Genomic DNA, 12,769 nt, shown 5'->3' on the forward strand with positions numbered 1-12,769 from the left:
GAAGTACTTGACTTGATTTCTTGGAAGCCAATTCTATCTTGAGATTGCAATCCGGGTGTCTTTACTTTATCTGCTCATGATTCGATTATGAAAGGCCTTTGCTGGTGAGGCCTTTGCAAATCAGATGCCACCATGTACACTAATCGTTTGCACCATCACGGTAAATTTTGAGTTTTCTGATATTCTGAAGTTGGTGCTAATGTAACCAAGACTACTGACCCTCGGTTGACAAGAACCAAAATTAAAATTAGGTACTGAACCCTAATTTGCTAAATATTTTTCTTTTCAAAGAATGCTCAAATATATTGCCATGCTGATCCTGTACTTAGTTAAACCAGAAGCATGATGATTTCTTTTTTGTACTTTAGCTTACTTTCTCCTCAAACCTCTCTATGTTTATAATATATACCGGTTGCAAATTCTGTGGTCTTGGCAACAGATCTGTTAACATTGGCAGTGCATGATCACAAGTAGTTGTACTGCTACCACAGTATAGTATTCCACCCTTGCACTTCTTTTTTTTATCACCGTTACTTGTTTCTAGAACCGGTTTCTTTTGTCACTTGCATATTAATATAATAGTACCCTCCAGTAGTAAAATTTGTTATTTGATCGATGCATTTGTTCATGCAGATATAACTATAGACCGTAGTCCTTTCAGACTACAAATTTAGACGAATTTGATGCAGCATAACAGCGATTTCAGCAGGCATCAAAACCTGGCTACTTTAACTGAACCATTTATGTTTTGTTCAGGTCAAACTGAAAGAGGAACAGCGCGGGTATTGGAAAAAAGAAAAGAACAGAAAACCGAAGCATATGTATCCAAGTGGCACACTGAGAAATGATGCGAAACAGCGAACGCGAGAACCTGAATCACAATTGACTCCTGGCGATGAATAGAAAGTATAAGATGACAGAGACGCAGGACGAAGCTGCAGGCTGCAGCCGTTTTGCGCGCACAGCTGCAGGTTTCGGCCGTCGAGCGAGCAAGAAGTCCAAGCGCTGCGGTGATGCGGTCGCTGTCGATCGAGGAGGCCTGACCACCGCCGCCGCCGCCGCCGCTTCACGATGGAAACTGGAATGAAGAAGTAGAATACGGAACTTGGACGTTGAGCCATTGACTGACTGTTCTTGGGCGGTGTCCGCCGTGTCTCTCACCAATGGCGTGTTCGTCGCCGCTCGGACCTCCGATCCTGCGATTCAATTGAAGCAGAGGACGAAGAGTGGAGAGCCGCTGCTAGGGGCTCAGCTGGGAGACGAGAAGGGTGTGTACTGGCGCTTGCGGCCGGGACGGAAGGCGGCGCTGGCCGCCGGCCGGATGGACGGAGATAGACGGAGAGAGCGCCAGGCCAGGCCAGGGGTATTTTGTGGAAATTCCATCCAAACAGGGGGTTAATTGAAATTATTTGGATCGTGATTATTAGTCGCGATCCGAATTAGGGGGCTATGTGAAAATATTCAGATCGCGATTATTAATCGCGATCCGGGGCTATGTGAAAATATTCAGATCGCGGTCGCGATCCAATCCAGGGGGCCATCTGAAAATATGCAGGCCGGCGACATGGCACGCGACGGGTCGCGCTACCGCCGGCGACGTCTGCTAAGCCCCGCCGCCAAGAAGCCCACGATCGCCTCCGACAAATCCGCGCGTCCTGCCGTTGCTTCCGCCCTCCATGCGCGGCCCACGTAGGGCACGCGGTGGCCGGAGACGGCGAGGGATCCGACTCCGACCACAGCGGCAGCCGAGGCCCGGGCCGGAGGAGACGAGGATGCGCGCCGTGGCTGCCCCTGTCGTCTCCCCGCAAGAGCCGGCCGCGCGTTCCGCCTTCACGTCCACATCCATACTTGTGAACTCTGTCATGCATCCTGCGTTGTTCTATTCTGATTTACCCCATCTTGAATTCTGTTGTTTTCAGAGTGTTCGCGCAAATGGGGATGTGGTAGCTGAATTGCATTTCCATGTTAAGATGGAGACTCTGCTCATGAAATATACAGATAGTTGTGTCCGTCAGAATCAGAACTCAGAACAGATGTACTTCATCAGAGCATTTCTTTGGTTTTAGCGCCAATTAAACATGAAAAATTTCCTTTTTTTTTATTAGTAGTATTCGATCTGGATGCAGTTCAGCAGGCGCACCTCCATGGCGGTGGGAGAGGAATCCAGAGAAGAGAGTAACCAAAGGGAGGCGTGCAATCACATCGTCAAGACCGAATACCCTGTGTTGTATGATTTGTAAAACATCGAAGAGGCCAAGAACAAGACTGAAAACGATTGGCCTGATGTTGGAATCCATGTCCTGTCCGGCAGTGGGCGCTCCAAGATTTTCACTTGCAACTCCGGTAGGCAAGCAAAGGTGGAGATGTTGCTTGGCGACCTGGTTACGTTGTGCAATTTGATTGATGATGACAATTTATGAATCAAGATTTGCTTGGGTGTCTCAGATCGTCGCAGTGCTTTTCTCTCGAATTCAAATCAAAGATGCCCCGCGATGCTTTGAGCAGCCAGAAGCTAATCACAGCCGCCCAGCTGGTGCTCCCGAGTATTGTAATAGGGATACGGTTAAACCACCATCCAGTTTGGGTGATGTAGATAGTACCACCTTGATAAGCATACCATACTACTCCCTCCGTTCCATTCCAAATTGTAGGTCATTTTGGAGGGAGTATTATACTAAGAAAAGCTAACAATGCATTAGAATTAATAGCAGTGAACTTTGGACAGAACAGCATAGAGCTGGTTCTCTCATCTGTGACAACAGATTTGCAAGTTCATCATACAGTAATCAACGGGCTGGCAAAGATGGTTTGATGGAACACAATGCAAGCTGTATGTCATGTGCTATTTCATCGGGTCAAAGTTATGCAAACATTTGAGTTAAAGATGGTAAGTAGTTCACATTTACAAAAATCTGAATCTATTGCATGATCAACCCATGGCATGTCTTAGAGTAGCATAAATCAACCAATGCAATGATCAACTGTTTAGCTGGAGGGAGATTTTCATCACCAGCACATCATATCCATTCTATCTCCTGCAGTCCTGCTTAAATTATCGATGGACCTCTGACTTTCATCGCTGGGGCATATGATCAAAGGCTGTACCCGAGTTGCCAATCCCTTCAAGTTGTTGTTTGGGCACTCCGACTACTTTGGCTGGTGCCAAGAGATCACTCCTCAATCATGTTCTGGTGCCTTCTCACCTAGCATGTGAGGATGCCTACATAGTGAACAGATTTATATTTTAAAGGCAAACAAGCTACTTTACTTTGACTGATAGTGATAAGTCTCGAACAAAATTAAGCAACCAACTAGAATCAACTTCAAAATTTTGTAATTATTAAATTTTCTAATGAACAGAACATAGAACTGCCCGGGACTGACACTAAATATTCAGTTTCATCCTGTTCTCTGTTCTCACATGCCTAATAACTTGTGTTGTAAACATATGTGTCCATACTCCATTTACTCATTCCTAACTGTACCCTCACATCATCTAGTTTCCTGCTCTGCAGCCTACTACATCTAGCTTATTGTTTGCTTGTACATTGCTACACCTTGTCTAAGGGCATGTTTGTTTTAGCTTTGGATAGTGGATTCTGGTTTCAAAAGCTGAAGCTAAAACAAACATGTTGCTTTTTAAAAGGGTTCTCGTAATCCAACCCCTTTTTACACCACAGTCCACAAGCTACATCCCACCAACTTATAAAGCTTTTTAAGGATCCAGCTCTTTAAAATCTACACTCTACAATTAGCTTTTAAGGATCCAAAGCTAACAAGCTGTAATTATCAGAGCTAGAACCTAGAACAGATACTCTTTGATATGTAAAAAAAAACTAAACACTTACTCGCTAATATGATACTGCTGAAAACATGTCATGAATGACCTTTGGTATTAAACTCCACCATATCTGTAACAAAAAATAGGTGATTTTTGTAATTTCATGAATAATCATGAACACTACTGTGCTACAGCCTGGTTAAAAGGAAAGCAACACGAAAGAAATTACACTCACTAGAGCATGACTGTCCGCCTATATAGCACCTCATCATCGGTATCCTCGTTATCATCATCCGACACTAGCTGGCTGCCCGGCATCTGAAGCTTCCCACCCATTGTAAACAAAGGTCCTGGTGCATCCCCTTCAATAAAGTCCCCTCGCATCCTTTCCTCAAACCTCAGATCACTGCAGTTCAGGAACCAATCCAAGCTACACCTAATCCCTTTACTTGTAACTCTCATGTACCTAGGCTTGATCCTTGACTCCAAGCTGTAAGTAAAATACTCTGGGTATTCCAACAATTCACTCATTGGTCTCTTTATCTCACTCTTGAAGAAGTATAAGCTGTTCTTCATGAGCTCGATCCGCTGCAATAGAATCTGAGGGCACCGGACCACCATCCGTGCAACATCCTCATTGGATATCCCTCGTCCACGAAGGAACTCCACAGGCTTCAAGATCACATTCTGATTTAAGCTTACAAGCTGCGGCAAATTCTCAACCGCACGGGCAAATCCATCAGGGTCAATTTGGAGCTTCAAGTTGAAGAAGTACTGTTGTGCCGCTAGCTTCACTTTCAGAGGCAGCCCGAGTATAGATGGATACTGTGCGATCACCAATGGCAGTGCCTCCTTCCGAATGCCGAAGCTGAGCAATGCCTCGACGTTTGGCTTGACCGTCTCCTCAAGATCATAGCCCAGAATGTACGGCCGCTTCTCGAGGATCCTGGCCAGGATCCGCATGGGCAGCCCGAGAGAAGTGATGTAATCGCACAACGGCTTGATGGTAGTGCCAACCCTCATGCCGAGGAAGAAAGGGTAGTGCGTTACCATGGGACCGATGTCTCGTGGCGCCACGCCGACGATGCCCACGAGGTAGGCGACGGAGGTGCTGATTGTGCCGTCCGGCTTGAGGCCCAGGACGTCGGGATACCGCTCGAGGACGCGTGGAATGTCCTGGCGGTCGACGTCGAGGCCGCGGAGGGCCTTGACGACCGGGGAGAGGTCGACGGCGACAGAGGCGTGGAGGCACGCAGGGTAGGCGCGGACGAAGGCGGGGAGGCGGGCGCGCGTGACGCCGAGCTTCTCGAGGTAGGAGAGCACGGGGATGACGTTCTTCCGAAGGGAGCAAGCGAGGAGAAGCGGGTAATTGGAGAGGTCGTCGGTGGACAGGCCGAGGCGGAGGAGGAAGTCGAGGCGCTCCTGGAGCACCTCGAGGGAGGAGGGGAGCTCGACGGCCTCTAGTTCGCCGGCGGGGTCGGACACACCGGCGGAGCGGAGGAAGTCGAGCGCCAGCACGCGGGAGACAAGGCGCTCCTTCCGCCCCTGGATCACGCCCCACGTCACCGACGGCATCTCGTACTCCGGCGGCGTGGAGGAGGAGGCCAACCTGGTGGAGGAGAACCACGCGAGGAGGGGCCCCTCGCGCGCGGCCGCCGCCGGGCCGAGGCTCCGGAGCGCGCGGGCAAGGGGAAGCATGGCTGATGGCGGCGGCGCGCCGGGAGCGGCACAGGCGGCGGCGTGGTGGAGGCTGGATAGAGGGTGGGTTTCGGCGGCTGGACGTTTTGGGCCGTGCTGAAATGATGCGCGCGGTTGGGTTCTCTGCTTTCTGCCAGCCGGGCTCAGCGAATAGGGAGGCCGGCGCCGCCTGGGCTCGTGGGCTGAAGTTGCTTCGCGGTTCGAGCTGATTTCATTAACCGGGCCAAAAAACAATGACGGTGGCTTCAGATTGTCTAAATGCCATTAAGAATATTAAAGAAATGACTAGGTGCTCTTATATATGATGATCATTCAGAGCATAAATGGGAGGTCGAGATTTTCTTATTATGTGTGTTTTGCAGTTAGGGCAGTCCCAACCCTCCAAATAGGATAGTTTCCATAGCATTAATTGTATTGCTACATAGAATATTTAGTTTATGTGGCACTATATTAAATGAGGGAGAGAATGAGAAGAGTAAGAAACTAGGTGTCATGCAAGATCCAATGTCAACACGAGAACTTATACACTAGACAGTGCTAAATCTTTCATTGGGAGAAGATGGTGTCTTCATAATTGATGAGGAATAAATATAATTAGTTGAGAGGAAAGATGATGAATTTATTAAGGACCCACACTAAGAAATTATGGGTTGTAGAGTGTAATTTCTAAAGCGATGTTTTGCTTATGTAGCAGTATAGACACTATTTATGGACATCATAGGTTGAGACTGCCCTTAGGGAATCTAATAGGGAGGCTCCTTGCAAAACATGCTTGTACTCTAGGACCTGGCCGTCAAGCTTGGGTATCCTCCTGACTTCTTGGATGTTAATGTTGTCTATCCCAATTAATAAATTCCTACCTTCCTCTCAAAAAAAAAAAGATTTGCTTCCATTTCGGGGATTGATTTGATCTGAACATTAAATTTCTGACGAGTTCTGAATTTTGAGTGCCTGGCCGGTTACCACCTGTGGATCGATTGATGCCATCTGCCACAAAGGCACAAGTGCGCTGGCTACAACGTCTTCTGCGTTCAGTCACCGTCCAGTAGGCAATAGTGCCGTTCGTGATCGGTTTCTCTCGCATTCCTGTCACCACCAACTATTTTGGCGTGCGGTGCCTTTCTTCTAAGCTTTATAAGCAGCAATCTTTATAAACTGCAAGGAGTTGTGTTTCACGAGCGAGTTGGATCTTGGGTCCAAGACGGCCAGAAGGAGTCATTTCTTTTTAAGTAGAAGGGTCCCGAGTCTATGCAGGAAAGGTGAAATCAGCAATTCAGCTTCAGCATGTGCAATTGCGCATCTCGGAAGGATTGCGTAAGAAACAGGTTAAAATGATTACACTAGGTTGAGAGGCATTTCTATACTATGGTCAAGGTCACCAGACGACTGCCTGACTGAACGCAAAAGGCACCTCCCCCGCATACCCTAAAAAAAGTGTCATAACTGATGCATGCAACCCTCTTCTGTTGTTGCAAACTGCACAATGAAAACAACGGATGCACATAATCGCAGTTGAAATTACACCTTCAATTGAAACATAGAAAACCAACACATTAACGCCCAAGTGACAAGATAGCAAAGGATCCACATGATCACAGTTTGAGATTACACTAAATGAAAACATAGAAATGCAAGTCACACACCTGAACGAAACACAAAACTCATTATCATGACACGATTTTAGCATTTCACAGCCAATATGCCACAGGATCCTCATTGATGAACTCGCTAGTTGCTTCACGAGAGGCACCTCGTAGCAATGAGTCCGATAGTTTTTAACCCTCAGATCTGCCCTCTTGTCATACCTGATGGTGAAAGTAATCACACGATACATATAGAAACTGCCAGATGAGGCTTCCGCGCCTATCAGCTCATGCAGCGCCTGATCAGCCTTGACGTCATCAATGGAGACACACTCCACAATGCAGAATTTGCAATGGCGCATGTACATGAGAGTGGCACCTAAATGTGTCTCTCAACAGCTGGGTTCTTGTTGAACACCTTCACCTTGCTGCACTTCACATCAGGGTAAGGGCACAGTCTTCTGCCAGTGCTGGTTTTGGTCATGTCGCAGAAGTAAAGGTACCCAAGGGTTTCCGGGTCTTTGGATATCCCAACAAAACCATCCAGGTCACGGGCATATAGTATCCACGACCGTTGAAGGGCATCGCCCAGTGGCCGTATGGTTTCCACATAGACTCCCCTATGTCGAAGATGGAGGTGGCCTCAGTGGCGCCTTTGGTGCTGACGAAGATGGTTTGTTCCTGGTTGTCCACAGCATAGGAAGAGACTTCCAGACAATCGAATGGCTGCATTTGGAGCTCGCACCACGACCAATCGCCTTGAGCCTGCAGGGGTGGGAACACCGAACAGGCGAACATACCATCAGGTTTTAGCGGCGAGTAGCAGATCTCGAAGGAGCTGACGTCCATAGCGAATAGCTTATCGCTGCCGACGGGGATGTAGATGGGACTAGACGGACAGCTCGTGTCAGGACCAAGCATGACGATCCGCGTGGCGACGTCGATGATCGGGACGGCGGCGATCTCGCACGCGTCGGCATGCATCACCACCATCTTGGTGCCAAAGGCGGACGTGAAGTACTCGGGCGACCCACGGTCCGCCGCCGTGCACATGAAAGGTGGAGGCAAGCGACACCGCCGCCTCCATCTGAGCCGGATGGCAAGTTTATCTTGCGGATGCTGTATCCAGTGTTCCAGTCATCAACAACAAGGTAAAGGTGCTTCTCTGTCGAACGGCCGTCGAAACGTTCACCGCACCTCCTGCTGCACAGCCGTTCACTGCAATCGCTGCACAGCCGCTTTGGCATCCTCGTTTCTTGCTCGTCGCCTTCTTGTTCTCTACTCACCAACCGGAGCACAAAGACTCACTTTTTCCTGGATTCTTCTCGTAGATCCGATTCCTGCGATTTGAATACGAAATCAATCAGGCCCAATCCTCCTATGTTGCAAAACTCAACCCGACAAATCCAAGTATCCAAATATGAATCGACGGCAACAGAGAAGAAGAGGAGGGAATAGCAGGTACGCACTATACAAGTCGAAGATGGGGCGGCGGTTCAGGGTGAGGAGGTGAAGGGAGGGATCAGAGCAACTTCAAGAGTTTTTCGAAAAAATTTTCCTCAAAACAAGATATTAGGGGCTACGTTACTACCTCCAATAATTTAAAAAAAAGGCCACGTTATCATAATTGAGCCCATTTACTTCCTTCCCCTCTTGAAGCACTCGGTCATCACAACCTCAGCCGCCGGCGACACCTTCTTGCTACCGTCTTTCTGCCCGAGCCCGCTACCGAGGCCATTGTTGCCGCCGCCATCTGCTCCATAGCATGTACGCGCAGATGGCCTGCGGGCTGTGCTAGCACCACGACGTGCTCCGCGTGGGCACCGTCTTCGCGTTGGGCCTCCTCCGCGCCATCCACTTCATGCAGCTCCACTGGGAGCAGCTCGCCGACGACATCGAGGCCGGGTCGCTGACCCCGTGCGTCACCGACCCGTCCGTCCGTGAGGCCATGGTCGGCATCCTCCGCCCGGACCCGGAGCTCGCCCGGTTCCTCCACGCCAAGTGCTCCCGCGATGCCTGGGCGGGCATCATCACCCACGTGTGGCCCAACACCAAGTACCTGCACGTGATCATCACCGCCGCGATGCAGCAGTACATCCCGACCCTGGAGTACTACAGCGGGGGCCTCCCCATGGCGTACACCATGTACGCCTCCTCCGAGTGCTACTTCAGCCTGAACCTACGCCCCGCCATCGCCGCAGCCCCTCGCCCCACTACCCCACTGCTCACCCCGCCAGCGCCACCACCCCTCGTCCCACCGCCACCGCTTGCCTCGCCGCTACGCGCATAGGGAAGGGGCCGCCGCGCGCGCAAGGAAGGGGCCACACGGGAAGGTCTGGCTACTCGGGTGTACGGCTGGCGGGCACTGCGGGGCGGCCACGGCGCGGTGGCCGGTGCCTTGGTCACCGGAAAAAAACGCGCGCGAGCAGGTGGGTTGAGGGGGAGCGCGGATTGGGGAAGATTGGGTGTCGCGAATATTTGCGGGGTGAGGGGTATTTTTTTTTCGTCGCAAATCTTTTGGGGGAGTTTTAGGTGGACTGATGGAGTTTTTTTTCTCTTTTTTCCCTAAAGAAGGTATTGGGGGTAAGATTAGCAACCTTTTGGAGTTGCTCTTAGCACCTGAGTCTAAAAAAAATCTTGCCCAAAACTATTTATTAGGGGCTCTACTAAAATTTTTTCTCTCAAAATCATGTCATCCCACAGTAGATCCCTAATAATAAACTTCCCAATACTTTAAAACTGGCCACATTAGCACGTGGACCCGTTCTCCTTTCTTCTTCCTCTGCCATAAACAAACGAGCGAGCAGAGTTCCACTCGTCGGCCAAATCCGCCGCCCTTACTCTACCAATTCCAAATCGTCGCCGCCCACACCTGCCTCACCTGCCCGGCTACCTCCTCCACCTCTTCTTGCCCTGCGCAATGGTCCCAAGTGCTGGGGATTGAAGCTCTAGTAGCCACCATTGCCGCCTCCTTCCTGCTCCGCACCTCTCGCGCCAGCCATGGCCGCCTCCTCCCTGCTCCGCTCGCTCACCCAGCACGCGAGCGACGCTCCTGCTTACCGCCACCTGCCTTGGTCGCCCTTCTCCACCACCACTACGGCGGCGATGGGCGCGTGGGATGAGACGAGGAAGGGGTTCACTGGGCTGGGCCGACGATGAAGGGGGAGAAGGCGCGGGTGGTGGTGCTGGGGACCGGGTGGGCGAGGTCGCGGTTCATGAAGGACCTCGACACCAGCGGCTATGACATCGTCTGCATCGCCCCGCGCAACCACATGGTGTTCGCGCTGCTGCTCACCTCCACCTGCGTCGGCACGCTCGAGTTCCGCCCTGTCGCCGAGCCGCTCGCGCACATCCAACCTGCCGTGTCCAAGTTGTCAGGCTCCTACTTCCTGCTTGCCCGCTGCGCCGGAAGTTTCGAGGACGATGCGATTGGGGAAGGACCGGTCCCTGCATATACATGGGGCGACGGAGGTGTTTTTAGCATCCGCGCATTTTTACGGGAAGGATGGGGGAGCTGTTGGAGGTAAGTTTTTTCCCCCTAAATAAGGTTTTGGAGCAATTTTAAGGGAGCTTGGCCACTTTTTTTTTGAATTAATTAAGGCAACTCTTTATAGGGCGGTTCAGCAGATACAATAATATATTGGCTGGTCCTTTTGGGCCGTGCCGAAATGATGCGCGCCTCTGGGCCTTTTTGGTGTTGGTGGCGGGCCGTGCCGAAATGATGCGCGCCTCTGGGCCTCTTTGGTGTTGGTGGCGGCGGCGTCCACCTGGCTGGGCTGCTAGTGGGCGTGGGCTGACGGCGGGCGGTGGCCGCCCCGTCCTTCTAGCGGGGAGCAGCTGAGCAGTGCAGGTCCGGCAGGGAGAGCAGTCAGCGCGAAGAAGAGCTCCCACGGGCCGATCTGAGGCGCCGTTGCACGAATCCGGCAAGCGACGAGCGGCAAGAAGAAAGAGACAAGAAAAGGAGGACGGATAAGGATGAAACCTGTGGCAAAGAAAGCGACGAGCGTCAGATAGATGCTCCTATGCGTTAAAAAAAAAGAGAGAAGAGAACGCACCAGATAATATGGAAGAAAAGAATTCCTTTAAAAAGGAAAAAATAATGTTGTGGGCTAATCTATAAATTCTTTGATTTTTTTTCATCAAAAGATAAGAGTATTATGGACATTTCTTTGCCAGAAATTTGTTCCAGAAATTCGTTCCAGAAAAAATAATGCTGTGGGCTAATCTATAAATTCGTTCCAGAAATTTGTGCTCTGACCAGTACCCACGGTGATTTGTGTGCAGACCCTGAATAATTCTTGTTCAAGTTGGGTGCAGTTAACTGGCAGTGCCGAGCATGGTCTGTTACCATCAGTCCACTTGAACCATAACCAACACAGTCTGAGGGCACGGCTGAAATTGTTTACTTCCGGGATGCCAAGCCCCCCTAGCCGCTTTGGGCGACTGACCCTTGGCCAGTTAACCTGGCAGTGTCCTTCTTTTACCTGTTCATCCCCCCGCCATAAGAAGCTTCGTCGCAGCCGATCAATGCTGAATATGTTGGGATTGCTCACTTTGACAGCGGGAACACAGTCATGTAATATGTTGGGATTGAGGATAGAACTGAATTAACCAGTGTTAGACGCCCCGCTTTGGTTAGTAATCTGCCCTTCCAACCTGGTAATCTGGCACCAATCTTGTCGATGATGATCTGCTCATCAGCCCTTCATGGACGGCCAATCCGCAGTGGTAATCCCAGATAGCGACATGGGAATTGACTAACTTGCCCAGGAAAAACAGACTGGATATGTGTGAGTTCACTATCATCACATTGTACGGGGAACAATTCAGACTTGTGCATGTTGGTGAATAAACCTGTAGCTTCCCGAAACACCTGAGGAGTTGTTGCAAGTTGGTCATGTCTTGAAGTGAGGGTCTAAGGAAAATAGCAGCATCGTCTGCATAGAGACTTGTTCTGAATTTGATGGGGTCTGCTCCAATTGGTTGAAGGATGCCTTGCTCTGTAGCTTTCTCAAGCATCAGCTGAATAGGATCCATGGTTAGGATGAAGAGCATAGGCGATAGGGGTCACCTTGACGGAGGCCCCGGCGGTGTTTGATCGGCTTCCCTGTTTCGCCATTGAGGATTATGCACGACGATGTAGTGGACCAGATTAAAGAAATGATATCACGCCATAGCTGCCCAAACCCAAGACGCTCCATCACTTCCGGTAAGTACTCCCATCGGACATTGTTGAAGGCTTTTGTAATGTCAAGTTTCAGGAATAGCATAGGTGTTTTACTTCTGTGAAAATGGTTGATGGCGCCATGAATATACTGAAAGTTGTCCTTGATGCTCCGACCCTTGATGAAGGCACTCTGACTGCGCGAGACGATGGTGTCGAGGTGTGGTGCTAGGCAGTTAGCCAGAACTTTACCCATGATCTTGGCTACACTGTGCATTAATCTGATGGGTCTGTAGTCTGTCATTGTTTCTGCGCCTTCTTTCTTTGGGAGGAGCACTATGTTGGCTGAGTTGAGCAGGTTCCAATGCTGGGCCCTAAGATTGTATAGCTGGTGCAATGCGTTCACGAGATCCATCAACCGGGCCGCCTGGGCTGTGGGCTGATTTCATAAACCGGGCCGTAAATTTGAGGGCTGTTTGCTTCCGAGTTCTGAACTCTGAATTTCTGATGATGCTGGTCTGGTCTGGTCTGACCTCTGAATTT

At 50.2% G+C, this 12,769-nt stretch overlaps 1 protein-coding gene and 1 long non-coding RNA gene across 4 annotated transcripts; one reads left to right on the forward strand and one right to left on the reverse strand.

Moving 5' to 3' along the window:
* The first annotated feature begins 837 nt into the window (after positions 1-837).
* Positions 838-2,444, forward strand: LOC117840628 (uncharacterized). The gene is made up of 2 exons (XR_004637045.2): positions 838-2,035; positions 2,127-2,444. It is a non-coding gene; the product is annotated as an uncharacterized lncRNA (long non-coding RNA).
* A 363-nt stretch (positions 2,445-2,807) lies between these two features.
* Positions 2,808-5,557, reverse strand: LOC117840615 (transcription termination factor MTERF4, chloroplastic). 3 transcript variants are annotated; one of them, XR_011898996.1, is made up of 3 exons: positions 4,017-5,555; positions 3,849-3,911; positions 2,808-3,203 (listed from the first exon to the last, which is right to left on the reverse strand). XR_011898996.1 is itself a non-coding variant. In XM_034721140.2 (1 exon), the coding sequence occupies exon 1, from the start codon at positions 5,477-5,479 to the stop codon at positions 4,016-4,018; it is 1,464 nt and encodes a 487-aa protein (XP_034577031.1). In that variant the 5' UTR covers positions 5,480-5,557. The 3 variants fall into 3 exon arrangements, 1 of the variants encoding a protein (XP_034577031.1); XR_011898994.1 differs by having other exon boundaries at positions 2,808-3,220; positions 4,017-5,554; XM_034721140.2 differs by lacking the exons at positions 2,808-3,203; positions 3,849-3,911 and having other exon boundaries at positions 4,016-5,557.
* Between the last annotated feature and the right edge of the window lie 7,212 nt (positions 5,558-12,769).

This window comes from Setaria viridis, chromosome 1 (genome assembly GCF_005286985.2).
Source record: "Setaria viridis chromosome 1, Setaria_viridis_v4.0, whole genome shotgun sequence".
NCBI lineage: Eukaryota > Viridiplantae > Streptophyta > Magnoliopsida > Poales > Poaceae > Setaria > Setaria viridis.